Source organism: Anomaloglossus baeobatrachus, chromosome 11, assembly GCF_048569485.1.
Source record: "Anomaloglossus baeobatrachus isolate aAnoBae1 chromosome 11, aAnoBae1.hap1, whole genome shotgun sequence".
Taxonomy (NCBI): Eukaryota; Metazoa; Chordata; class Amphibia; order Anura; family Aromobatidae; genus Anomaloglossus; species Anomaloglossus baeobatrachus.
The window spans coordinates 41,653,718-41,678,717 of NC_134363.1; the positions used below are offsets into that span (position 1 = coordinate 41,653,718).

At 49.2% G+C, this 25,000-nt stretch overlaps 1 protein-coding gene across 1 annotated transcript in view; it reads left to right on the forward strand.

The window, feature by feature from the left end:
* The window catches only part of PRR12 (proline rich 12), a 106,272-nt gene that overhangs the window by 66,531 nt on the left and 14,741 nt on the right, over positions 1-25,000 (forward strand). The window contains exons 3-8 of the mRNA XM_075327987.1: positions 9,013-9,174; positions 11,645-15,285; positions 15,537-16,062; positions 16,160-16,479; positions 23,648-23,764; positions 24,036-24,169. Of these exons, the coding sequence (XP_075184102.1) occupies positions 9,013-9,174; positions 11,645-15,285; positions 15,537-16,062; positions 16,160-16,479; positions 23,648-23,764; positions 24,036-24,169 (4,900 nt within the window). The remainder of the gene's footprint in view (positions 1-9,012; positions 9,175-11,644; positions 15,286-15,536; positions 16,063-16,159; positions 16,480-23,647; positions 23,765-24,035; positions 24,170-25,000) is intronic.

Here is a 25,000-nt window from a genome sequence, read left to right on the forward strand (position 1 = left end):
CTGACTATTTCGGATGGAAGAAAAGAGGGCCCATATAGGGCTCCCAGCATGCTCCCTTCTCACCCCTGGATGGTGTTGTAAGGTTGAGGTACCTATTGCTGGTACAGAGGCTGGAGCCCCACATGCTGTTTTCCTTCCACATCCCCTTGTAGGGCTCTGTGGAAGTGGGATCCTGCCGGCCTCAGAGCTCTGACGCCGGGCTCCATCCACAGACCCATAGAACCTGGTGGATGCCGAGCAGGAGTACCATCAGGGACAAGGCCCTGCATCATACAGGTACTCTGTGTCCCCGGCAGGCACAGACACACTCCGGGCTGGCTGGGTGTTGTAGTGCGCCGGGGACCGTAACGCTAGAGCTAGTGTTCCTACAGTTTAACTGGGGGACTTTTTCTGTGTTGTGGGAACGCAGCGCCGACCCCCGCTGGACCGGCGGCGCTGCTGTGACTTTTAGTTCGCCGGGGACACGCCGACCGCGCTTTTACGGCGGTGGCGTTTATAAATCTAGTCCCCGGCTTTTGCGGCCTAGGACGCCGGCAGCTCCGATTCGTTCCCGCCCCCACCCTGTCAATCAGGGTAGGGGAGAGACGCTGTTTCACGGCAGCGACGAGGGCTGGAGCCTGATTTACATGCTCCAGCCCTCTCACTAGGCACAGAGGGAAGCAGGCTTCCCGCTCTTAGTCAGGAACGCCCAGGGCCCGCCCCCCCTCCTCTCTCAGGACGCCGGCAGCCATTACATGCATGTCTGGCTGGAGGAAGGACGCAAGGCTCTGGGAGACCTGGACTAGGGGGCTTTTGGAGATCACACACCCGCTCTTAAGCGGGCGGTAAGCGGCTTTTCAGCTGGCCCCTCTAGTGCCTCAGTGTGTATTAGTGTACTGTGTCACTGGACATATATATATATATTTTCTTATTTCTTGCACTGTGAGGTCGCTCCTGGCTGTATACCCAGATCGTTCTGAGGAGGCAGCAACATGTCATCCACAAAACGCAAGGCTGCCAAGGCTAGGGCTGTGTGCACTGCGTGTGCTGCATGTGGGGCTGCTCTACCAGCAGGCTCCAAGGACCCCCATTGTGTGCAATGCTCAGATCCGGTGCTGCTTCGCCAGCCGGAGTCAGGAGAGATAGTGACCCAGGCTGAGACGCCTGTAAGTCCTGCCCCGGTGTCAGGGACAGACTTTGCAGTTTTTGCTGATAATATGTCTGTGACTATGGCAAAAATCCTTGAAACTTTGCAATCCATGCCTGGGGCTCAGTCTATGGACACGGCGAGGTCTATGTCCTCTAATCCCCCTCAGTTGGAACTTATCCAGACTGTAAGGGGGTCCCCGGCTTCACAGGCTGAGTATTATGACTCAGATGATAGCCCCAGCCACCCTAAGCGAGCTCGCTGGGAAAGACCCTCAACGTCATCACACTGCTCAGGGTCTCAGCGCAATCAGTCTCCCTGTGATGCGTCTGAAGAGAGTGATCAGGAGTCTTTTCCTGGAACCCCTCTCAATCTGGATACCCCGGATGGGGACGCCATGGTTAACGATCTTATCTCAGCCATCAATAGTCTGTTAGATATTTCTCCCCCAGCCCCTTCAGCAGAAGAGGCAGCGGCTGAGCAGGAGAAGTTTCGTTTCCTCTACCCTAAGCGCAAATTGAGTGCTTTGTTGGATCACTCTGACTTCAGAGAATCAATCCAGAAACACGACGCTCATCCAGAAAGGCGTTTCTCTAAACGTTCTAGGGATACACGTTATCCTTTTCCCCCTGATGTGGTCAAGCGCTGGACACAGTGTCCAAAGGTAGACCCCCCGATTTCCAAACTTGCAGCTAGATCCATAGTTGCAGTGGAGGATGGCGCTTCGCTTAAAGATGCCAATGACAGACAGATGGACCTTTGGTTAAAATCTGTCTATGAAGCTATCGGCGCGTCGTTTGCTCCAGCATTCGCGGCCGTGTGGGCACTCCAAGCTATTTCAGCTGGTTTAGCAAAAGTGGATGCAATCATACATCCAGCGGTGCCGCAAGTGGCGTCCCTTACCTCACAGATGTCTGCGTTTGCGTCTTACGCTATAAATGCGGTCCTAGAATCTACCAGCCGCACCTCAATGGCGTCCGCCAATTCGGTAGTTTTGCGCAGAGCCTTGTGGTTAAAGGACTGGAAAGCAGATGCTGGTTCCAAAAAATGTTTAACCAACTTGCCTTTATCTAGTGATAGACTGTTTGGCGAGCCATTGGCTGACATCATTAAGCAGTCCAAGGGTAAAGACTCTTCCTTACCCCAGCCCAGACCAAGCAAACCTCAGCAGAAAAAGTGGCAGCAGAGGTTTCAGTCCTTTCGAGGTTCGAGCAAGGCACAATTCTCCTCGTCCAAAGGGACTCAGAGGACGCAAAGAAACTCAGATTCCTGGCATGCTCACTCACGCCCCAAGAAAACAGCCGGAGGAACCGCTTCCAAAGCGGCTACCTCATGACTTCCAGCCCCTCCCCTCCGCATCTCCGGTCGGGGGCAGGCTCTCCCGCTTTTCCGACATTTGGATGTCACAGGTCAAAGACCGGTGGGTGACAAACATTTTGTCTCGCGGGTACAGAATCGAGTTCAGTTCTCGTCCTCCAGCTCGGTTCTTCAGAACCTCCCCACATCCAGACCGAGCAGATGCCCTGCTGCAGGCGGTGGACTCCCTAAGAGCGGAAGGAGTAGTGGTTCCCGTACCGCCTCAGGAACAAGGGCGAGGGTTTTACTCCAACCTCTTTGTGGTTCCAAAAAAGGACGGCTCGTTCCGTCCTGTTCTGGACCTAAAACTGCTCAACAAACATGTGCACGCCAGGCGGTTCCGGATGGAAACCCTCCGCTCTGTCATTGCCTCAATGTCTCAAGGAGACTTCCTTGCATCCATAGACATCAAAGATGCTTATCTCCACGTGCCAATTGCTACAGAACATCAACGTTTTCTACGTTTTGTGATAGGAAACGACCATCTTCAGTTCGTAGCTCTGCCATTCGGTCTGGCGACAGCCCCACGGGTCTTCACCAAGGTCATGGCGGCGGTGGTAGCAGTCTTGCACTCTCAGGGACACTCGGTGATCCCTTACCTAGACGATCTACTTGTCAAGGCACCCTCTCAAGAGGCATGCCAACTCAGTCTCCATGCTACGCTGGAGACTCTACAGACTTTCGGATGGATCATCAACTTTCCAAAGTCCACTCTGTCACCGACACAGTCACTAACGTATCTTGGCATGGAGTTCCATACTCAAGCAGCGAGAGTGAAGCTTCCGCTGAACAAGCAGCGGTCACTACAGACTGGGGTGCAGGCTCTCCTTCAGGGACAGTCGCACCCCTTACGGCGCCTCATGCACTTCCTCGGGAAGATGGTGGCAGCCATGGAAGCAGTTCCCTTTGCGCAGTTTCATCTGCGTCCACTTCAATGGGACATTCTCCGCCAATGGGACGGGAAGTCAACGTCCCTGGACAGGGAAGTCTCCCTTTCCAAGACGGCCAAGGACTCTCTACAATGGTGGCTCCTCCCCACCTCATTGTCTCAAGGAAGATCCTTTCTGCCCCCATCTTGGGCAGTGGTCACGACAGATGCGAGTCTGTCAGGGTGGGGAGCAGTGTTTCTCCACCACAGGGCTCAGGGGACGTGGACTCCGCAGGAGTCCACCCTTCAGATCAATGTTCTGGAAATCAGGGCCGTGTATCTTGCCCTACTAGCCTTCCGACAGTGGCTGGAAGGAAAGCAGATCCGAATCCAGTCGGACAACTCCACAGCGGTGGCATACATCAACCACCAAGGAGGGACGCGCAGTCGGCAAGCCTTCCAGGAAGTCCGGCGCATTCTGAAGTGGGTGGAGGACACAGCATCCACCATCTCCGCGGTTCACATCCCAGGCGTAGAAAACTGGGAAGCAGACTTCCTCAGTCGCCAGGGTATGGACGCAGGGGAGTGGTCCCTTCACCCGGACGTGTTTCAGGAAATATGTCGCCGCTGGGGAGTGCCGGACGTCGACCTAATGGCGTCTCGGCACAACAACAAGGTCCCGGCATTCATGGCGCGGTCGCGCGATCAAAGAGCTCTGGCGGCAGACGCCTTAGTGCAAGATTGGTCGCAGTTCCGGCTCCCATATGTATTCCCGCCTCTGGCACTCTTGCCCAGAGTACTACGCAAGATCAGATCCGATTGCAGCCGCGTCATACTCGTCGCCCCAGATTGGCCGAGGAGATCGTGGTATCCGGATCTGTGGCATCTCACGGTCGGCCGACCGTGGTCTCTGCCAGACCGTCCAGACTTACTGTCTCAAGGGCCGTTTTTCCATCAGAATTCTGCGGCCCTGAACCTGACTGTGTGGCCATTGAGTCCTGGATCCTAGCGTCCACAGGATTATCCCAAGGAGTTGTAGCCACAATGAGACAAGCTGGAAAGTCGACTTCGGCTAAGATCTACCACAGAACGTGGAGGATTTTCTTATCCTGGTGCTCTGCTCAGGGAGTGTCTCCCTGGCCATTTGCATTGCCCACTTTTCTCTCTTTCCTGCAATCGGGGTTAGAAAAGGGCTTGTCGCTCAGTTCCCTTAAAGGGCAAGTCTCGGCACTATCCGTGTTTTTTCAGAAGCGTCTAGCACGTCTTCCTAAGGTGCGCACGTTCCTGCAGGGGGTCTGTCATATTGTGCCCCCGTACAAGCGGCCGTTAGATCCATGGGATCTGAACAGGGTACTAGTTACTCTCCAGAAGCCGCCCTTCGAGCCTCTGAAGGAAGTTTCCTTTTCTCGCCTGTCACAGAAAGTGGCGTTTCTTGTCGCGATCACATCGCTTCGGCGAGTGTCTGAGCTGGCAGCTTTGTCATCCAAGGCTCCTTTCCTGGTGTTCCACCAGGACAAGGTAGTGCTGCGCCCCATTCCGGAGTTTCTCCCTAAGGTCGTATCCTCATTTCATCTTAATCAGGATATATCCTTGCCTTCCTTTTACCCTCATCCGGTTCACCGGTATGAAAAGGAATTACGTTTGCTAGATCTGGTGAGAGCACTCAGAATCTACATTTCACGCACGGCGCCCATGCGCCGTTCCGATGCACTTTTTGTCCTTGTCGCTGGTTCGCGCAAGGGATTGCAGGCTTCTAAAGCCACCCTGGCTCGATGGATCAAAGAACCAATTCTAGAGGCCTACCGCTCTGCGGGGCTTCCGGTTCCTTCAGGGCTAAAAGCCCACTCAACCAGAGCCGTGGGTGCGTCCTGGGCATTACGACACCAGGCTTCGGCTCAACAGGTGTGCCAGGCAGCAACCTGGTCCAGTCTGCACACTTTCACCAAGCATTATCAGGTGCATACCTATGCTTCGGCGGATGCCAGCTTAGGTAGAAGAGTCCTGCAGGCAGCAGTGACACCCCCGTAGGGGAGGGCTGTTTTTGCAGCTCTAACATGAGGTATTTCTTTACCCACCCAGGGACAGCTTTTGGACGTCCCAATCGTCTGGGTCTCCCAATAGAGCGCTGAAGAAGAAGGGAATTTTGTTACTTACCGTAAATTCCTTTTCTTCTAGCTCTTATTGGGAGACCCAGCACCCGCCCTGTTGTCCTTCGGGATTTTTTTGTTGTTTGCGGGTACACATGTTGTTCATGTTGAACGGTTTTTCGGTTCTCCGATGTTTCTCGGAGTTAATTTGTTTAAACCAGTTATTGGCTTCCTCCTTCTTGCTTTGGCACTAAAACTGGAGTACCCGTGATACCACGGGGGGGTATAGCCAGAAGGGGAGGGGCCTTGCACTTTTTAGTGTAGTGCTTTGTGTGGCCTCCGGAGGGCAGTAGCTATACCCCAATCGTCTGGGTCTCCCAATAAGAGCTAGAAGAAAAGGAATTTACGGTAAGTAACAAAATTCCCTTCATTTCAATAACTAAGCTAGTGCCATTACACTGCCTTTGCATCAACCACAATATGAAAGGGTCGGCCGTGGCACTTACATATTTATACACAACCTCTTTAATCGCCTACTGATCCATAAGACATTTAGATGGGATTGGGTTTCACAATCTGTGCCGAAACTGCACAATAATAAAAACGTGTGTGTGTGTGTGTGTGTATGTATGTATATATATGTATATATATATATATATATATATATATATATATATATATATATATATACTGCAGGGTCCAGGGGAGGAGGTGGGGGCAGCTCTGGAGCGGTGCTGGGAGCTGGTGAAGCTGCGGGAGGGAGCCTTTGATCTCCTGCTCCCGCTCATATAATATGCACAGCCGCTGTCAATCACCATGGTGCTGAAACCGCCGTGGGCTGGGGCAGGGGCGCATATTATATCTGCCTGAGCTCTCATTTGATCGCACATGATCCCCCCCCCCTTGTGTTAGATAAGGCCCCCGTGCTGCTGCCCATAGTAAAATAAAAAAAAAGCTTTACTTACCTCCAGCGCTGATCTCCCGGTCTCCTGCTGCTGCTGTCTGTGATCAGGCACGCAGAGATGATATCACTCTGCTCTGCCGATCACATGACCGGCAGCAAGAACCAGGAAGTGGAGGAGGAGCTCAACCCCACGGAGGGAGACACGAGGAGGGACAGCACTGGGAAGGTAAGGAAAGTGTTTTATTTTATTATGGGCAGCAGCATGGAGGCCATATCTAACACAGGGGAGATGTGCCATCTATAGTGGCCATGGCCAGCACAGTGGGACGTGTGCCAGCACAAGGGGGCTATATTCAATGTAAGGGGGCCATATCCAGATTAAGGGGGACTAATTTTAGGACGGGGGGCTATGAGGGACATATACCCTATATGATTTGTTAGACGGACACCGGTATTATAAGATGGACCCCATTTAACATTAAAAAAAAACCTCTCTCTTCCTTCACCAAATTTGGGGATGCGTCTTATAATCAGGTGCGTCTTATAAAGCGAAAAATACGGTATATATATTATACATTTTTTTTTTTGAGAAATATATATTATATATAAATCTTTTTTTATATAGATATAATTTAATTGAGAAATATACCATATTTTTTATTTTATAAGACGCATCCCAAATTTAGTGATAGAAAAAGGTAAAAAAAAAAATAAAAAATGGGTTCCATCTTATAATCCGGTGTTCTCTTACCAGAGGGGGCAGCAATGGTGGTGAAGCGGGGTCACGGGAGGAAGAGGTTGTGCTGGCAGCCGTGGCGGGTCCGTGGTGGTAGCGGCTTTCAATGGCGTCAGCAGTGGTGTCAGCCATGGCGGGTCCATGGTAGCAGCGCCGGTCAGTGGCGGCAGCCACGGGGGGTCCATGGCGGCAGTTGCGGCGGATCAGTAGCGGCGGTGGGTGAGTGGTGGAGAAGGCCGGTGTGGTGAGTGTCCCAGTCTGTCCACGAGCTCGGTTCAAATGATGGCGCCTGGAGCGGCGCATGCGCATATGGAGCTCTCATCCAAGAGCTCCATCTGCGCACGCGCTGACTCCCGGTGCCATCATTTTGAAACTGGGACCGCGGACACACTGGGATGCCTGCCGGACAGCAATCCGCCCGCACAGAGTGGCAGCCAGCAGAACGCCCGCACGCACGCACAGAGAGGCAGCCAGCACCGACAGGCACCCGGCTGCCCGCACGCAGCCACAGGCACCCAGTCGCCGCACAGACAGCCCCCCGATAAGCTATATTCAGATTTTAAGACACACCCCTCATTTTCCTCCCAAATTTTTGGGAGGAAAAGTGTGTCTTATAATCTGAAATATACGGTATATATAATCTCTTTTCGATGTTTCCCAAGAGATCTGCCTCTTCCTCCTACGCATTTTTGCTTCTCCAGCTGTACAGAAACTACCTGCAGCAGGAGCCTCCCCCTTCTCCATGTTTGTCTCCATTTCTGGCTACTTTAATTGTAATTTAAAACAAAATAGTAACACAAAAAAGTAGTAAAGAAATGAAAGATTCCCCAATGAATTAAAAGATTTAAGGAAAAGAGAAATTGGTGTAATTTTTTTCTTTTTTGTGTGTGTATATGTAATATACAATCATGGCCAAAAGTGTTGGCACCCTTCAAATTGTTCCAGAAATTGAAGCATTTCTACCAGAAAATTATTGCAATTACATGAATTTGTTATTCACATCTTTATTTCCTTTGTGTGTATTGGAACTACACAGAAAAATTGAGAAAAAAAAGGCAAATTGAACAAATTTCACACAAAACTCCAAAAGTGGACAGGACAAAATAGTTGTGCCCCTCAACTTTAATATTTGTTTGCGCACCCTTTTGGAATAAATAACTATCCATTACTTCCTATAACCGTCAACAAGCTTCTTACTCCTCTCGTCTAGAATTTTGGGCTGCAAGACGCTTTGCCAGAAAAGATTTTGGTTACTCACGTACGTTTTTGCAAACTGCAGTCTTTCTTTTTTATAGCTGTGTAAGCAGTGGGGTCCTCCTGGGTCTCCTCCATATCATTTCATTCAAATGTGGACTGATGCCCCCTGAGCCTGCAGGATGTCTTGAATTTCTTTGTAACTTGACTGAGGCTTATCCACCATCCGGACTGTGCTGCCTTGCAACCTTTTCATCAATTTTTTTTTCTCTGCTTTCTACATCCAGGGAGATTATCTACAGTGCTATGCCTTGTAAACTCCTTGATTTATGTTGCGCACTGTGGACAAAGGAACATCAAGATCTCTAGAGATGGACTTGTAGCCTTGAGATTGTTGATATTTTTCAACAATCTTGGTTCTCAAGTCCTCAGACAATTCTCTACTCCTATTTTTGTTCTCCATGCTTAGTGTGGCACACACAGACACACAATGCAAAGATTGAGTGAACTTCTCCGCTTTTTATCTGGTTTCAGGTGTGGTTTTCATATTGCCCACACCTGTTACTTTCCACAGCTGAGCTTGAACAAACATCACATTTTCACAATTTTGTCCTGGCCATTTTTGATGTTTTGTCTGAAATTATGCCCAATTTGTCTCTCGTTCTGTTTTTTTTTTTTTTTGTTGACTCTCAGATGAGGTGTAATCTTAAACTAAACATTTGTACCTTTTCTCTTTTGTAGGACTGTCGGGGTTGTTTGAGACTGGCCTCCATCATGCCAGTAGTGCAACCCCAGACGCCTCGGTGATGAATCTCATCTCTGCTCTTGAGTCTCGTGCACCTCAGCCTGGACCCTCCGCTTCTTCCCTTCTGTCTCAGTTCCGCACACCTTCATGGCAGACAGGTATACGCTCCAGATTTATTATTATTTGTTCCAAGAAACAACATTCTCGCTGTGAAATTTGAGTAAAAAATTGTTTGGATCAAAGTGTTTTAATTCTTTAGTTTTGACTTTGCTCTGTTGTAACAGATTTCACCAGTGGATGTGAGGTGTGTGTGGCTCTCCCAGTAATTAAGGCTGGATGTGAGCTCGGTGTCTCTCTCCCAGTAATATAGGCTGGATGTGAGCTCGGTGTCTCTCTCCCAGTAATATAGGCTGGATGTGAGGTCTGTGTGTCTCCCAGTAATATAGGCTGGATGTGAGGTCTGTGTGTCTCCCAGTAATATAGGCGGATGTGAGGTCTGTGTGTCTCTCCCAGTAATATAGGCTGGATGTGAGCTCTGTGTATCTCTCCAGTAATATAGGCTGCATGGGAGGTCTGTGTGTCTCTCCCAGTAATATAGGCTGGATGTGAGCTCTCTGTGTCTCTCCCAGTAATATAGGCTGGATGTGAGCTCTGTGTGCCTCTCCCAGTAATATAGACTGGATGTGAGCTCTGTGTGTCTCTCCCAGTAATATAGGCTGGATGTGAGGTCTGTGTGTCTCTCCCAGTAATATAGGCTGGATGTGAGCTCGGTGTCTCTCTCCCAGTAATATAGGCTGGATGTGAGGTCTGTGTGTCTCCCAGTAATATAGGCGGATGTGAGGTCTGTGTGTCTCTCCCAGTAATATAGGCTGGATGTGAGCTCTGTGTATCTCTCCAGTAATATAGGCTGCATGGGAGGTCTGTGTATCTCTCCAGTAATATAGGCTGGATGTGAGATCTGTGTGTCTCTCCTAGTAATATAGGCTGGATGTGAGCTCTGTGTGTCTCTGCCAGTAATATAGGCTGGATGTGAGTTCTGGGTCTCCCCCAGTAACATAGGCTGCATGTGAGTTCTGGGTCTCCCCCAGGAATATAGGCTGGATGTGAGCTCTGTGTGTCTTTCCCAGTAATATAGGCTGGATGTGAGGTCTGTGTCTCTCCCAGTAATATAGGCTGGATGTGAGGTCTGTGTCTCTCTCTCCCAGTAATATAGGCTGGATGTGAGCTCTGTGTGTCTCTCCTAGTAATATAGGCTGGATGTGAGGTCTGTACGTCTCTCCCAGTAATATAGGCTGGATGTGAGCTCTGTGTGTCTCTGCCAGTAATATAGGCTGCATGTGAGTTCTGTCTCTCCCCCAGTAATATAGGCTGGATGTGAGATCTGTGTGTCTCTCCCAGTAATATAGGCTGGATGTGAGCTCTGTGTGTCTCTCCCAGTAATATAGGCTGGATGTGAGGCCTGTGTGTCTCTCCCAGTAATATAGGCTGGATGTGAGGCCTGTGTGTCTCTCCCAGTAATATAGGCTGGATGTGAGCTCTGTGTGTCTCTCCCAGTAATATAGGCTGGATGTGAGGTCTGTGTCTCTCCCAGTAATATAGGCTGGATGTGATCTCTGTGTGTCTCTCCCAGTAATATAGGTTGGATGTGAGGTTTTTGAGAGCAAAATCTATACCTTCCACAGGGAATTGGACGCAGGGTCTAAGGTGACATTTTAAATCCCAGTGACTCTGATTTGGTGATAGTAAAACTGGGATGACACCAGGGCTGTGGAGTCGGTAAGCCAAACCTTCGACTCCGACTCCGACTCCTCAAATTCTCTTGCACCGACTCCGACTCCGGCTCCGACTCCGACTCCGACTCCTACATATATTGCTTATAGTTAGGTGAAAAATTTATTGTAGTACATGAATATGTGTATGTGAACATTAGACATTTAATAATTTTTATGATACAATAATCAAGATATTTGGATAGAACATAAAATATATTTATTGGATACAACTTTAGAACACAAAAAACTGTAATAAATTGTAAATATGTAATACACTATGTAATATACAGTAGATTACATATATATCTTGTGTGTGTATATACACTGTGACTGTGTATATATATATATATAATATTACATATTTACAATTTATTAGTTTTTTGTGTTCTAAAGTTGTATCCAATAAATATTTTATGTTCTATCCAAATATCTTGATTATTGTATCATAAAAACAATTAAATGTCTGATGTTCACATTATACTACAATAAATTTTTCACTTAAATATAAGCATTATACTAAATGTTATTATTTAGTAAAATATTCAGCACATTCTGCATTGCACTCCTGTCCCCAATTTATTATATATTTTAGGAGTCGGAGTCGGTGCATTTTATACCGACTCCAACTCCGACTCCACCAAAATGAGCTCCGACTCCGACTCCGACTCCACGACTCCGACTCCGACTCCACAGCCCTGGATGACACGTGTGTCGAGAACCTCACAGACATTACAACCCGGCACATATTTTTTGGGTGGGTGGAGGGTATTTGTAAACAATAATGGTGTAAGATATTTGGGGGATTGTTTGTTGGTTCGTTGTGTACTTACAATTTTTCCCTTTTTGTGTTTTGCAGCCATGCACACCCCCGCCCCTGCAGAACTTTTTATATCTGGAGCCATTCCGGGATCCGGTACATTTCCTTCCTCATCCGCCCTTTCTGCTTACCAGCATCCAGCATCTTTCAGTGGTAGAAGCTTTCCAGTAACATCTTCACTAACGCTTCAAGATGCCACATTTAGCCCCACGTCAAATGGACTCCTTTCTCCTCACGACCCTCTCCTCCACATAAAGTCATCCCAGTCTTCGGTTCCATCTTCCCTCAGTTTTGACCGACTTGGCAGCACTGTGTTAGGCACTGGACTACCATCTCAGAGCTCGGCCTATCGAAGTGCCCAAGAGTCGGCTTCACGACACCTTCCATCCCAGTTCAACCTTCTCTCCTCCTCTCTCGGCCCGTCGGAACAAACATCCCAACTCTACAACGCTTCTGTGTTTTCAAGCTCTCCGGCCTCTTCGATTGAAAGAGCGATGCCTCGGCAAGACAGCGTTATTAAGCACTACCAGCGGCCCTCCAGCGCCCAGTCCCAGCTACCCTCTGCCGCAGCGGCTGCTCACTCCTTGCAGCATTATCTAAGCTGCGGAGGTAGTTACCAGCAAATGCAACATCGTTCCAGCTTGTCCTGCAGCCCGCTAGGAGACCAATCTCCGGTCAGCAGCGAGGGGTCGCAGCAGAAAAATTCACAAGCGCGCCAAGAGCAGTCTCAAAGCTACAGACCAATAATTCAATCGCCGGGTTATTCGACATCTTCCTCTTCCAACAAGTCCAAGAGCTATTCAGCTTCTAGGCAGACTCCTCGATCTACCGCCACTCCAAAGTGCCAAAGCATTGCATCCACGGGACAGACACACAACTACTCCTCATCCACTCCAAAGCCCAGCTCTGTTATTTCTAGCCAGTCTCAGGCCTACTCTCCCGGACAGCCACAGAATCTTCTTTCTATGTCCCAGTCTCAAAACTACGCTGTCACCCAGTCACAGAACCTTTCAGCGGTCACCCAGTCTCAAGGCTTTACATCCAGCCAGGCCCAAGATCTGACCAGCGGGAGCAAATCACAAAGCTATACCACCAGCCAGTCTCAAGGCTTGCAGACCTGTGTGAGCCAGAATCAAACCTACTCGCCAGAACATCTGCAAGGGTTGTCATCCGTGGGCCAGATTCCAAGTTACAGTGTCCAAACAGAGTCTCATGTGTCTGCCAGCCAGGCTCCTAGTTATGTTCCTGCTCATTCACAAGGATTACCTACTGCCAGTCCTTCTTTGAGTTACAGTACTGGCCATTCCCCAGCCATGTCTAGCCATGCCTCATCTATTGGGTATTCTTCAGTCAGTCATGGACAGAATTTATCTGATTCCAGTCCTTCTCAGATCATTCGGCCTCTGCAGTCCCCATCATCAAGTCGTTCTCAAAGCGTCGCTTCTCCCGGCCAGTCTCAAAAATATTTGACATCCGTGCTTTCACCGTCGTTTATGCAAGCTTCCCACTCGCAAAGTTATCAAAACTCACAACCCAGTTTAGAAAGGACACCCTCCTACAGCAAACCCAAATCTGATTCGGATCTTCTCTCCTCCGAAAGGACGGATGATGAAGACTTCCTCATCCAACACCTCTTACAGTCGCAAAGCCCCCCTCGAGTCTCCTCCGAAAGTCTTGTGGAATGTGAGGAAAGATCTAGTAAATCCATGGCCTACGAGATGAGCAAAACCGAGGAGAGATATCATCTTCAAAGTGTTATAAGGACTAACTCAAACTTAGACAACCAAGGCTTAGAATTATCTCTTCAGAGTCTGAAAGACAAGAAAAAAACGGATCGACATAAGGAATACGCGAACACAAGGTCAACGCCAGAATCTCTGGGGACATCTGTCGTTCATTATAGTCACCAGACGGGTCCCATGGATTCCTTCACTCAGGATATTAAAAAGTCAGTGGATCACCTGCCACACATGGACACCTCAAGTAAAGACTTAAACTCGGCGCATTCGTACATGCAAAAGACCCCTGAGCATGCATCACAGGCCCACCGAATGGTGGCTGAGAGTCAGTCAATGGAGTCTCACAACATGCTCCAGAGCCAGCAAGGCACTCCGATGATGATGGATACCTCTCCCGATCTGCCACTTTCTCTTACCCACCAGCCAACTACTCAACAGTCACAACTCTTGCAGTCAGTTCTCACTCACACCCAGAGTCAGCTGCAAGCACATCAGAGAAAAGTACAGACGCCCATGGATGTCCACCTTATGGAACCACAGAGGATCCAAGCCGAAGCACAATCTCCGCAGCTACAGATGCAGTTGCAGTCCCAGGCTCTGGAGGCTCATTTACAGTCACAGCAAATGCAGGCTCACGTCCGCTCGCAGTCCTTGGAAGTACACTCTCGTTCCCAGTCAATAGAGGCACAGTTGATGGATTCCCACCAGATGCAGACAGACCAGCAATCCCCTCAGCTCCAGGCACAACTCCAATCTGAGCGCATGCAAGCAGAAATGCAGCCTGAGAGGATGCAGGCGTCGCTTCAGTCTGAAGCCATGGAAGTACTTCCCCAAAATGACGCAATGCAGGCTTTATCCCGTCCTCAAGAAATTCAGGACTTTTTGGAGCCCGACCTGAACCTAGAAACACACTTGGGCCAGAGTGGTCCTGTACAGGGTCAACAACACCTCATGCCTGATGCAGGAGACCCCTTGCGTTTAGATCCAGAGTCCTCCCAACAGGTGCCTCAAGCTCAGATGGAGCCCAAGGATCAGTTTGATAGCCCTAGTCCTCAAGGATCGAAGCAGCGGTTTGTTCCTCTGACTTCTATCTGCTTTCCCGACTCCCTTTTGCAGGATGAAGAGCGAAGCTTTTTCCCTGGAATGGAGGATATGTTCTGTCCTCCACCTTGTGGAAATGATGAGTTTCCAAAGTCGAGTTGTGGCGGTGATGATGGCTCTCAGAGCATGGACAGAAACGATGCTATGAAAAATAGCTATGAGATGATGCAGTCTAGCCAAGGATATTCCGGTTACTGCACCTCCGAAAGTAATGACAATCAGCAAAACGTTCATCTGGGTCTAGACTCTGTGTCGGTAAAACACGAGTTGCCATCCACGGTCAACACAGAGCAGTTAGGACTTATTCAATCCAGTCATAGTCAGCAATCTGAAGTTAAACCTGGCCTAACCTCACCCATATTCTGCTCTTCCAAACCCAAAAAACTTCTCAAGACATCATCGTTCCATTTACTGAAAAAGAGAGAGCCCTCTTTCCAACCTCCCAAGAAAAACTACGCCCAGGAATATGAGTTTGAAGACGACGAAGACAAGGAGGATGTCCCTGCCGATATCCGATTGAATAGCCGTAGATTACCGGACCTTCTCCCTGATCTTATCTCTAGCTGTCGTACTAGGCCTAACATCAGCCCAATGGGTGATATTGACTTTTGCCCACCAAGTATGGATGGGCCAAAGCGTCGAGGCCGGAAACCCACAAAACCTAAACGAGAGGGACCTCCAAGGCCTAGAGGAAGACCAAGGATCAGACCACTGGTAGAACCTCACGTTTTAGGGCATGATGGTCTTAGAAAACCACGTGGAAGAGGTAGAGGGAGAGGCAGGAGAATAACAGATGAAGGAAGGGAAAGTATGCCAATGGAGCCGCTGAAACCACTAAAGGTATGTGGATCGTTCTTCCACAAACTATAAATGGAGATTATTAAGAATTAGCAGATAGTAAGAGGTTATTGCAACGGTGTTTCATTCTGTTGTATCTAAAGATTATAATAGATATGCATATTAGATTTTTATTATTATATATTTTTTATTTTATATTTTTTATCCATTCAAGTAGCAGCTGGGTTAATAGTTCGATCAATGTCCCAAAGGTCCATAAGCTCACACTGTGCCTTTCATGTCTCTTTGGGCAGATCAAACTGCAAGTGCCAAAAGGGAACGATACAATGCAGATGGATCAAGCCGAGATGCTTCCTCCTCCCCAGGAGAATGCTTTGGACAACAGCCAGACACGAGAGAAGATCAAACAGAAGATCAAAGAAGTGGAGGAAAAGCAACCAGAAATAAAATCGGGCTTCATGGCCTCCTTTTTGGATTTTTTAAAGTCAGGAAAGAGACAACAGCTGCCCACAGCCAATACCAGCCCCTCAAAGAACCGACCACCATCTGCCCAGCAGGCATCACAGGCTTCGTTTGGTATGGCTTCTCAAATGCTCTCCGGGCCTCTAGACTCAACGGAGAGCGATAGTTTGGTCATGAGCTGTACCAGCCCTTGTAAGAGGTTGGATGATGAATTGAAGAGGAACTTGGAGACTCTACCTTCCTTCTCTTCAGATGAGGAGGACTCAGTAAGCAAAAACCAAGATCTGCAAAAGAGCATCTCTTCAGCCATCTCGGCACTCTATGATCCTACTGACCGCAAAGAGACAGAAAACACAGGTCAGTAATCGCTTTCTTTTGTTTTAAGTCTAGCATCCATTAGTATTTTGTGTCTTCAGAGTATTTTCAACAATATTTTTTTTTTGCCCCCCAAAAGTACCTGCTGTGGTAGAAGAGAAGGTGGAAAGTCCTGTGCCTTCTGAGCCTTCATCACAGCCAGAGCTACCAGTTGCAGTCTCACCACCATCTCCTCAAGAAGCTCCAGCTCCTCCACCTCCAGAAGAGCCTCCAGCCGCCCAGTCGTCTCCCGAGCAGGAAGAACCGGAAGATACCAGACCTCTACATCTGGCCAAAAAGCAAGAGACGGCTGCCATCTGTGGAGAGACCGATGATGAAGATGTGGAAAGTAGTGGAGAGGGCATCTTCCGAGAACGAGATGAGTTTGTTATTCGTGTGGAGGATATCCAAGCACTCAAGGTAAATGCAACTTTTTTCCATCGGAAAACCTATCACCTATGCAAAGGACTGTTCCGACTGTGGGACCTGCACCGATCTACTTAAAGGGGCACTTTTATCCCATTAGAATGGACTCCGCCTTCTCTCTGCTCTCACTGTCTGTGTGTCTCCATCTCCTCAGCAGTCTCTGCCGTCTCTCTGCTCTCACTGTCTGTGTGTCTCCATCTCCCCAGCAGTCTTCGCCATCTCTCTGCTCTCACTGTCTGTGTGTCTCCATCTCCCCAGCAGTCTTCGCCATCTCTCTGCTCTCACTGTCTGTGTGTCTCAATCTCATAAGCAGTCTTGGCCATCCCTCTGCTCTCACTGTCTGTGTGTCTCCATCTCCCCAGCAGTCTTGCATCTCTGAGAGATTTTGTGATAACATCCAATCACAAAAGTGCTTTGTTTTTAGAAATCTGGAACATTGAGAAAGAGTTTTTGGTATTGGAAAATCCATTTAATATTCATTTCATGTCTCTTGGGCAGTAAGATTTGATAGGTGGATGCTGATTTTCACGTATGACCCATACAGTTTTGTTTTTCTTTGTCGCTCCATTGGGAGACCCAGACAATTGGGTGTATAGCTTCTGCCTCCGGAGGCCACACAAAGTATTACACTTTAAAAAGTGTAACCCCTCCCCTCTGCCTATACACCCTCCCGTGCATCACGGGCCCATCAGTTTTATGCTTTGTGTTGAAGGAGGCACACATTCACGCAAGCTCCACATTTTAGTCAGCAGCAGCTGCTGATTGTATCGGATGGAAGAAAAGAGGGCCCCCACGGGGCCCCCGGCATGCTCCCTTCTCACCCCACTAAGTCGGCGGTGCTGTCAAGGTTGAGGTACCCATTGCGGGTACAAAGGCTGGAGCCACATGCCGTTTTCCTTCCCCATCCCTTAGAGGCTCTGGGAGAAGTGGGATCCTAACCGGTCACCTTTCACTAGGACCGGGCTCCCTCCGCAGCCCCTGGGGGAATCTGACGGACAGGAGACTGGGTATCATCAGGGACAGGCCCTGCATCTAAAAGGTACTCTGTGTCCCCTTGGGGACGGCGCATGGAGCGCCTGTGTTACCGACGCTGCAGCGGCTGCTGTTTTTTCTGTGACGACCGGGACTACCGCGCCGACCGCGCCTGTTCGTCGGCCGCGTTATTAAATTTAGTCCCCGGCTTCTGCGGCCTAGTACCATAACTCCCGCCCCCGGGCCTGCCAGTCAGGGGTAAGGGCGGGACGGTCGACTGGACGTCGGCAGTGAGGGCTGGAGCATACTTAGGTGTTCTCCTCCCCCCTCACTGAACACTGTGGGGCACCAGATTCCCGCACTTTATTAGTCACCGCCCACGGCTCCCTCCTCCCCTGAGAACTCTGGCAGCCATTGTTACAATCACTTCTGCCGGTGGAGGATTTCAGAACGAGCTCTGCAGCTCTGGGAGGCCCAGGCGGGGAATCTGGTGGACATACAACCGCTTTGGGCGGTCGGTAAGCCACACCGGTTACCAGGTGCTGGCCCCCCTAGGTGCCGAAGTGTGTGTGTATATATATATATATATATATATATATATAATATATATATATATTGTATACATTTTCTCTGTTCGGCCGCATTATTTTGCTTTTGGCTATATACCCTCACTGATCACTCTCAGGGGAGACAACAGCATGTCGTCCGCAAAGAGCAAGGGTGCCAAGGCACAGGCTTATTTTGCAACCTGTACCTCTTGTGCGGCTATGTTACCTGCAGGTTCCACCTACCCTCACTGTGTGCAATGCTCGGCCCCTGTGGCACTCACTCAGCCGGAGCCTCGGGCACTGGTGGGACCCTCGGCTCAGGTAGAACCGCCGGCTTCCACTGTCCAGGTGGCAGGGACAGAGTTTGCAGTTTTGGCTAAGAAACTCTCTGAGTCGCTTTCACAGTCCATGGCTCAGTCTATGGACAAATGGTCTGCTAAGATACTAGAAGCCTTGCAGTCCAGACCGGTAACACAGGCCCAGGGCACTGTGAGTTCATCGCCCCCAGGCCCCTCTCGGTCGGCGCAGCAAAGTGCTCCTGGGGTGACACCTAGGTCCCACGGTGAGGACTCCGACACGGACCGCAGTCCCAGACCGGCTAAGCGGGCTCGCTGGGAACCTTCCCCGACTTCATCACACTGTTCGGGGTCTCAGCATGAGGACTCTCTGGAGGATGAAGTGGAGGTCGCAGCTCAGGGCTCTGATCCTGACGTTGCTCTCAATCTAGATACACCTGAAGGGGACGCCATAGTAAATGACCTTATAGCGTCCATCAACCAGGTGCTAGATCTTTCTCCCCCAACTCCACCTATAGAGGAGTCGACTTCGCAGCAGGAGAAGCACCAGTTTAGGTTCCCCAAACGTACACGGAGTGCGTTTTTCGATCACTCTAACTTCAGAGATGCTGTCCAGAAGCACAGAGCATTTCCGGACAAGCGCTTTACTAAGCGCCTTAATGACACACGTTACCCCTTCCCCCCTGACGTAGTTAAGGGTTGGGCTCAGTGTCCCAAGGTGGATCCTCCAGTCTCTAGACTGGCGGCTAGATCCGTAGTATCAGTGGCAGATGGTTCATCGCTCAAGGATGCCACTGACAGGCAAATAGAGCTCCTGATGAAATCCATCTATGAAGCCATAGGCGCGTCTTTTGCTCCGGCCTTTGCAGCCGTGTGGGCACTCCAAGCTATCTCAGCTTGTCTGTCTGAGATTAATGCGGTCACACGTACCTCTGCTCCGCAAGTTGTGTCTTTGACTTCTCAGGCGTCGGCCTTTTCGTCCTACGCCATGAACGCCGTCCTGGACTCTGCGAGCCGTACAGCGGTAGCATCCGCCAATTCGGTGGCAGTCCGCAGGGCCATGTGGCTACGCGAATGGAAGGCAGACTCTGCTTCCAAGAAGTTCTTAACCGGTTTGCCATTTTCTGGCGACCGTTTGTTTGGCGAGCAATTGGACGAAATTATTAAACAATCCAAGGGAAAGGACTCGTCCTTAACCCAGTCCAAACCAAACAGACCTCAGCAACGAAAAATACAACCGAGGTTTCGGTCCTTTCGGCCCTCAGCCAGGTCCCATTCCTCCACGTCCAACAGGTCAGAGAAGGGCCAGAGGAACTCTTCTGCATGGCGGTCTAAGTCACGTCCTACGAAGACCGCCGGAGGAACCGCCTCCAAGGCGGCCTCCTCATGACTTTCGGCCTCCCCAAACCGCATCCTCGGTCGGTGGCAGGCTCTCCCGCTTTTGCGACGCCTGGTGGCCACATGTCCAAGACCGATGGGTGAGAGACATTCTGTCTCACGGTTACAGGATAGAGCTCAGTTCTCGTCCTCCGACTCGTTTCTTCAGAACATCTCCGCCCCCCGAGCGAGCCGATGCACTTTTTCAGGCGGTGAACACTCTGAAGGCAGAAGGAGTTGTGATCCCCGTTCCCCTTCAAGAACGTGGTCGCGGTTTTTACTCCAACTTGTTCGTGGTGCCAAAAAAGGACGGATCATTCCGTCCCGTTCTGGACCTCAAACTGCTCAACAGACACGTGAGAACCAGACGGTTCCGGATGGAATCTCTCCGCTCTGTCATCGCCTCGATGTCCCAAGGAGACTTCCTAGCATCAATCGACATCAGGGATGCTTATCTCCATGTGCCGATTGCACCAGAGCATCAACGCTTCCTGCGTTTCGCCATCGGGGACGAACACCTTCAGTTCGTGGCACTGCCTTTCGGCCTGGCGACAGCCCCACGGGTCTTCACCAAGGTCATGGCAGCAGTGGTGGCGGTCCTACACTCTCAGGGCCACTCGGTGATCCCTTACTTAGACGATCTTCTAGTCAACGCACCCTCCCGGGTGGCATGTCAACACAGCCTGACCATTGCTCTGGAGACTCTCCAGAGGTTCGGGTGGATCATCAATTTCCCAAAGTCAAAATTGACACCGACCCAATCACTGACTTACCTCGGGATGGAGTTTCATACTCTCTCAGCGATAGTGAAGCTTCCGCTGGACAAACGGCGTTCACTGCAGACAGGGGTGCAATCTCTCCTTCGGGCCCAGTCACACCCCTTGAGGCGCCTCATGCACTTCCTAGGGAAGATGGTGGCAGCAATGGAGGCAGTTCCCTTTGCGCAGTTTCATCTGCGTCCACTTCAATGGGACATTCTCCGCAAATGGGACAGGAGGTCGACGTCCCTAGACAGGAACGTCTCTCTTTCACTGGCAGCCAAAACCTCTCTTCAGTGGTGGCTTCTTCCCACTTCTTTGTCGAAGGGAAAATCCTTCCTGCCCCCATCCTGGGCTGTGGTCACGACGGACGCGAGTCTGTCAGGGTGGGGAGCGGTCTTCCTCCACCACAGGGCTCAGGGAACCTGGACTCCGACAGAGTCCTCCCTTCAGATCAATGTTCTGGAGAGAAGGGCAGTGTATCTAGCCCTAAAGGCGTTCCAGCGGTGGCTGGAGGGCAGGCAGATCCGAATACAGTCGGACAACGCCACGGCGGTCGCGTACATCAACCACCAGGGCGGCACACGCAGTCGTCAAGCCTTCCAAGAAGTTCGGCGGATTCTGCTGTGGGCGGAAGCCACAGCCTCCACCATCTCCGCAGTTCACATCCCGGGCGTAGAAAACTGGGAAGCAGACTTTCTCAGTCGCCAGGGCATGGACGCAGGGGAATGGTCTCTTCACCCGGACGTGTTTCAAGAGATCTGTTGCCGCTGGGGAACGCCGGACGTCGACCTCATGGCGTCTCGGCACAACAACAAAGTCCCGGCATTCATGGCACGGTCTCAAGATCACAGAGCTCTGGCGGCGGACGCATTAGTTCAGGATTGGTCGCAGTTTCGACTGCCTTATGTATTTCCTCCTCTGGCACTGCTGCCCAGAGTGTTACGCAAGATCAGGTCCGACTGCCGCCGCGCCATCCTCGTCGCTCCAGACTGGCCGAGGAGGTCGTGGTACCCGGATCTGTGGCACCTCACGGTGGGTCAACCGTGGGCACTCCCAGACCGTCCAGACTTGCTGTCTCAAGGGCCATTTTTCCATCTGAATTCTGCGGCCCTCAACCTGACTGTGTGGCCATTGAGTCCTGGCTCCTAGCGTCCTCAGGGTTATCTCAAGATGTCATTGCCACCATGAGACAGGCCAGGAAACCAACGTCCGCCAAGATCTATCACAGGGCTTGGAGGATCTTCTTATCCTGGTGCGCTGATCAGGGTTTTACCCCCTGGCCGTTTGCCTTACCCACTTTTCTTTCTTTCCTTCAATCCGGAATGGACAAGGGTTTGTCTCTCTGCTCTCTCAAGGGACAAGTATCGGCGCTTTCCGTGTTTTTTCAAAAGCGTCTAGCCAGGCTTCCGCAGGTCCGCACGTTCCTGCAGGGAGTTTTCCACATAGTCCCACCTTACAAGCATCCGCTGGAACCCTGGGATCTTAACAGGGTGCTAACGGCTCTTCAGAAACCACCTTTCGAGCCGATGCGAGATGTCTCTCTATCACGCCTTTCGCAGAAGGTGGCCTTCCTAGTGGCAGTCACATCACTTCGGAGAGTGTCTGAGCTAGCAGCGCTGTCATGCAAAGCCCCCTTCCTGGTGTTTCACCAGGATAAGGTGGTTCTGCGTCCGGTCCCGGAATTTCTCCCTAAGGTGGTATCCCCTTTTCATCTCAATCAGGATATCTCCTTACCTTCTTTTTGCCCTCATCCAGTTCACCAATGTGAAAAGGATTTGCACTTGTTAGATCTGGTGAGAGCACTCCGGCTCTACATTTCTCGCACGGCGCCCCTGCGCCGTTCTGATGCGCTCTTTGTCCTTGTCACTGGCCAGCGTAAGGGGTCGCAGGCTTCCAAGTCAACCTTGGCTCGGTGGATCAAGGAACCGATTCTTGAAGCCTACCGTTCTTCTGGGCTCCCGCTCCCTTCAGGGCTGAAAGCCCATTCTACCAGAGCCGTGGGTGCGTCCTGGGCATTGCGGCACCGGGCTACGGCTCAGCAGGTGTGTCAGGCAGCTACCTGGTCGAGTCTGCACACTTTCACGAAACACTATCAGGTGCATACCTAGGCTTCGGCAGACGCCAGTCTAGGTAGGCGAGTCCTTCAGGCGGCGGTTGCCCACCTGTAAGAGGGGGCCGTTTTCGGCTCTTTTTATCGAGGTATTCTTTTACCCACCCAGGGACTGCTTTTGGACGTCCCAATTGTCTGGGTCTCCCAATAGGAGCTAGAAGAAAAGGAATTTACGGTAAGTAAACAAAATTCCCTTCTTTTTTTTGTTTTTTTTTAAGCAATCTCCGTCTCTGTACTAAGAATTTGTATTCATCTACTGTCTTTATTGTTTTATTGATCATATTACTATAATAAAGTTCTACATATATAAAGTGTAAAGTCAGGATTGATAAGCTATCAAAAAAGTATTGCCCACCACCAGCAGTGCCGAGCAGAAGACGTGTATTGGGATCGTACATCCTTGTAAATTCGCAATTCAAGGATGACTGTGCTTCTTTACTTACTAGCTACATTCTTCAAGAAATGTATCTTGTCTACCTTTAGTATATTATCTAATATTATAGTTCTACCTTTATTATGCATTATTATAGTTATATTATCTTATAATAATATAAGTCTACCTTTTAGTATGCATTATTATAGGTATATTATCTAATATTATTATAGGTCTACCTTTATTATGCTTATAGGTATATTATCTATTATTATAGGTCTACCTGTAGTATGCATTATTATAGGTATATTATCTTGTATTTTTATAGGTCTATCTTTATTATGAATTCTATTATGTATATTATGTTATTATAGGTCTACCTTTAGTATGCATTATTATATAGGTATATTATCTTATATTATTATAGGGGTGCCTTTAGTATGCATTATTATAGGTATATTATATAATATTATAGGTCTACTTTTATTATGCATTTTTATAGGTATATTATATTATTATAGGTCTACTTTTATTATGCATTTTTATAGGTATATTATATTATTATAGGTCTACTTTTATTATGCATTTTTATATGTATATTATATTATTGTAGATCTACCTTTACTATGCATTATTATAGGTATATTTTGTTGTTATTATAGGTCTACCTTTATTATGCATTATTATAGGTATATTGATAGTTTATTTCATGTTTTTATCTCTAGCTTGCATTGCAAACTGGACGTGAGCCTCCTCCAATCTGGCGGGTGCAAAAAGCTTTATTGCAAAAATTCACTCCGGAAATCAAAGATGGACAACGCCAGTTCTGCGCCACCAGCAACGTAAGCCCCTTTCTTCTAACCATAGACCCCCTATTCGACGATCCCTATGACTGCTGTGTTTCCTTATAGTCTATATAGCACATAGCTGGAGAGATTCCTTTATGAACAGTGGACTAGGAGTCATCTAGATGTGCAAAATCCACATTAGCAAATTGTATAGAATATCTCCGATGAGCGAAGGAATGGGACGATCCCCCCCACATAGAGAACCTAGGGTATAGAATGATACTCGGTGACAATATGAATGATACTGTTTGTTTTTTACGTTTAGTATTTGGGATACTTTGGAGATGCCAAAAACCGCTACCAGCGATTGTATGTTAAGTTCCTTGAGAATATCAACAAAAAGGACTACGTGAGGGTATGCTCCAGAAAGCCGTGGCATCGCCCCCTACAAACAATGAGGTAACGTGTTCGACATTTCCAGCTTACATATCGAGAATTGTTCATGTGCATAGAATATATATATATAATGAATGAGAGCGAGAAAATCCAGCTTCACAGAGTCAAACTTCTTCCTTCTACGCGTTTCGAATGGTCATGACTAAGGATGCGAAATGCGTAGGTTGACCACTTGAGGTCTTAGCAATGCTGTATATTATGGATTTTATTCAATAAAATCGAGTTTGTGAAGCTGGATTTTCTCACTATACTGATACAATGTTTGGAATAATCTGTTCCGTGCTCCAAACAGCAACTCACAGGAAGGCATACGTTGAGCTGGACTTTTTCTATTACTTATAAATTAATGATGGGCAGACACCTGGGATCGGCGGGTTTTAAAAAAAAAAATCTGGTTCGGGCCCGGAATTGATCCTGGATATCTAGCTGGACACCGATCCCCACATAAGTCTATGGGAACCCGAATCAGGCTCTTAAAAATGGTGGTAGAAAGGATAGAGGGATTGGAGGAAGTGCTTTATACTTACCAGTCTCCACACGGCTGTAACACTACTTCCAGAGCCACTCATTACAGTTCATGCATATGCACTGCTTCCTCCGCCCACCAGCAGTCCCCACGTTTCTGATCGGTTGCAGTCAGACACGCTGTCACATAGGGTGGGGGTGTGTCTGACTGCAACCAATCAGAGACGCTGTGTGTGTCTATATTGGTGTAAAAGTATATAAATAAATAAAAAAATTGGGGTATAGTCCCCTCATATTATGATACCCAGCACAGATAAAGCATACTGCTACAGGCTGCAGCCCCCCAGCCATAGGTTTAGCTTGGCTGTT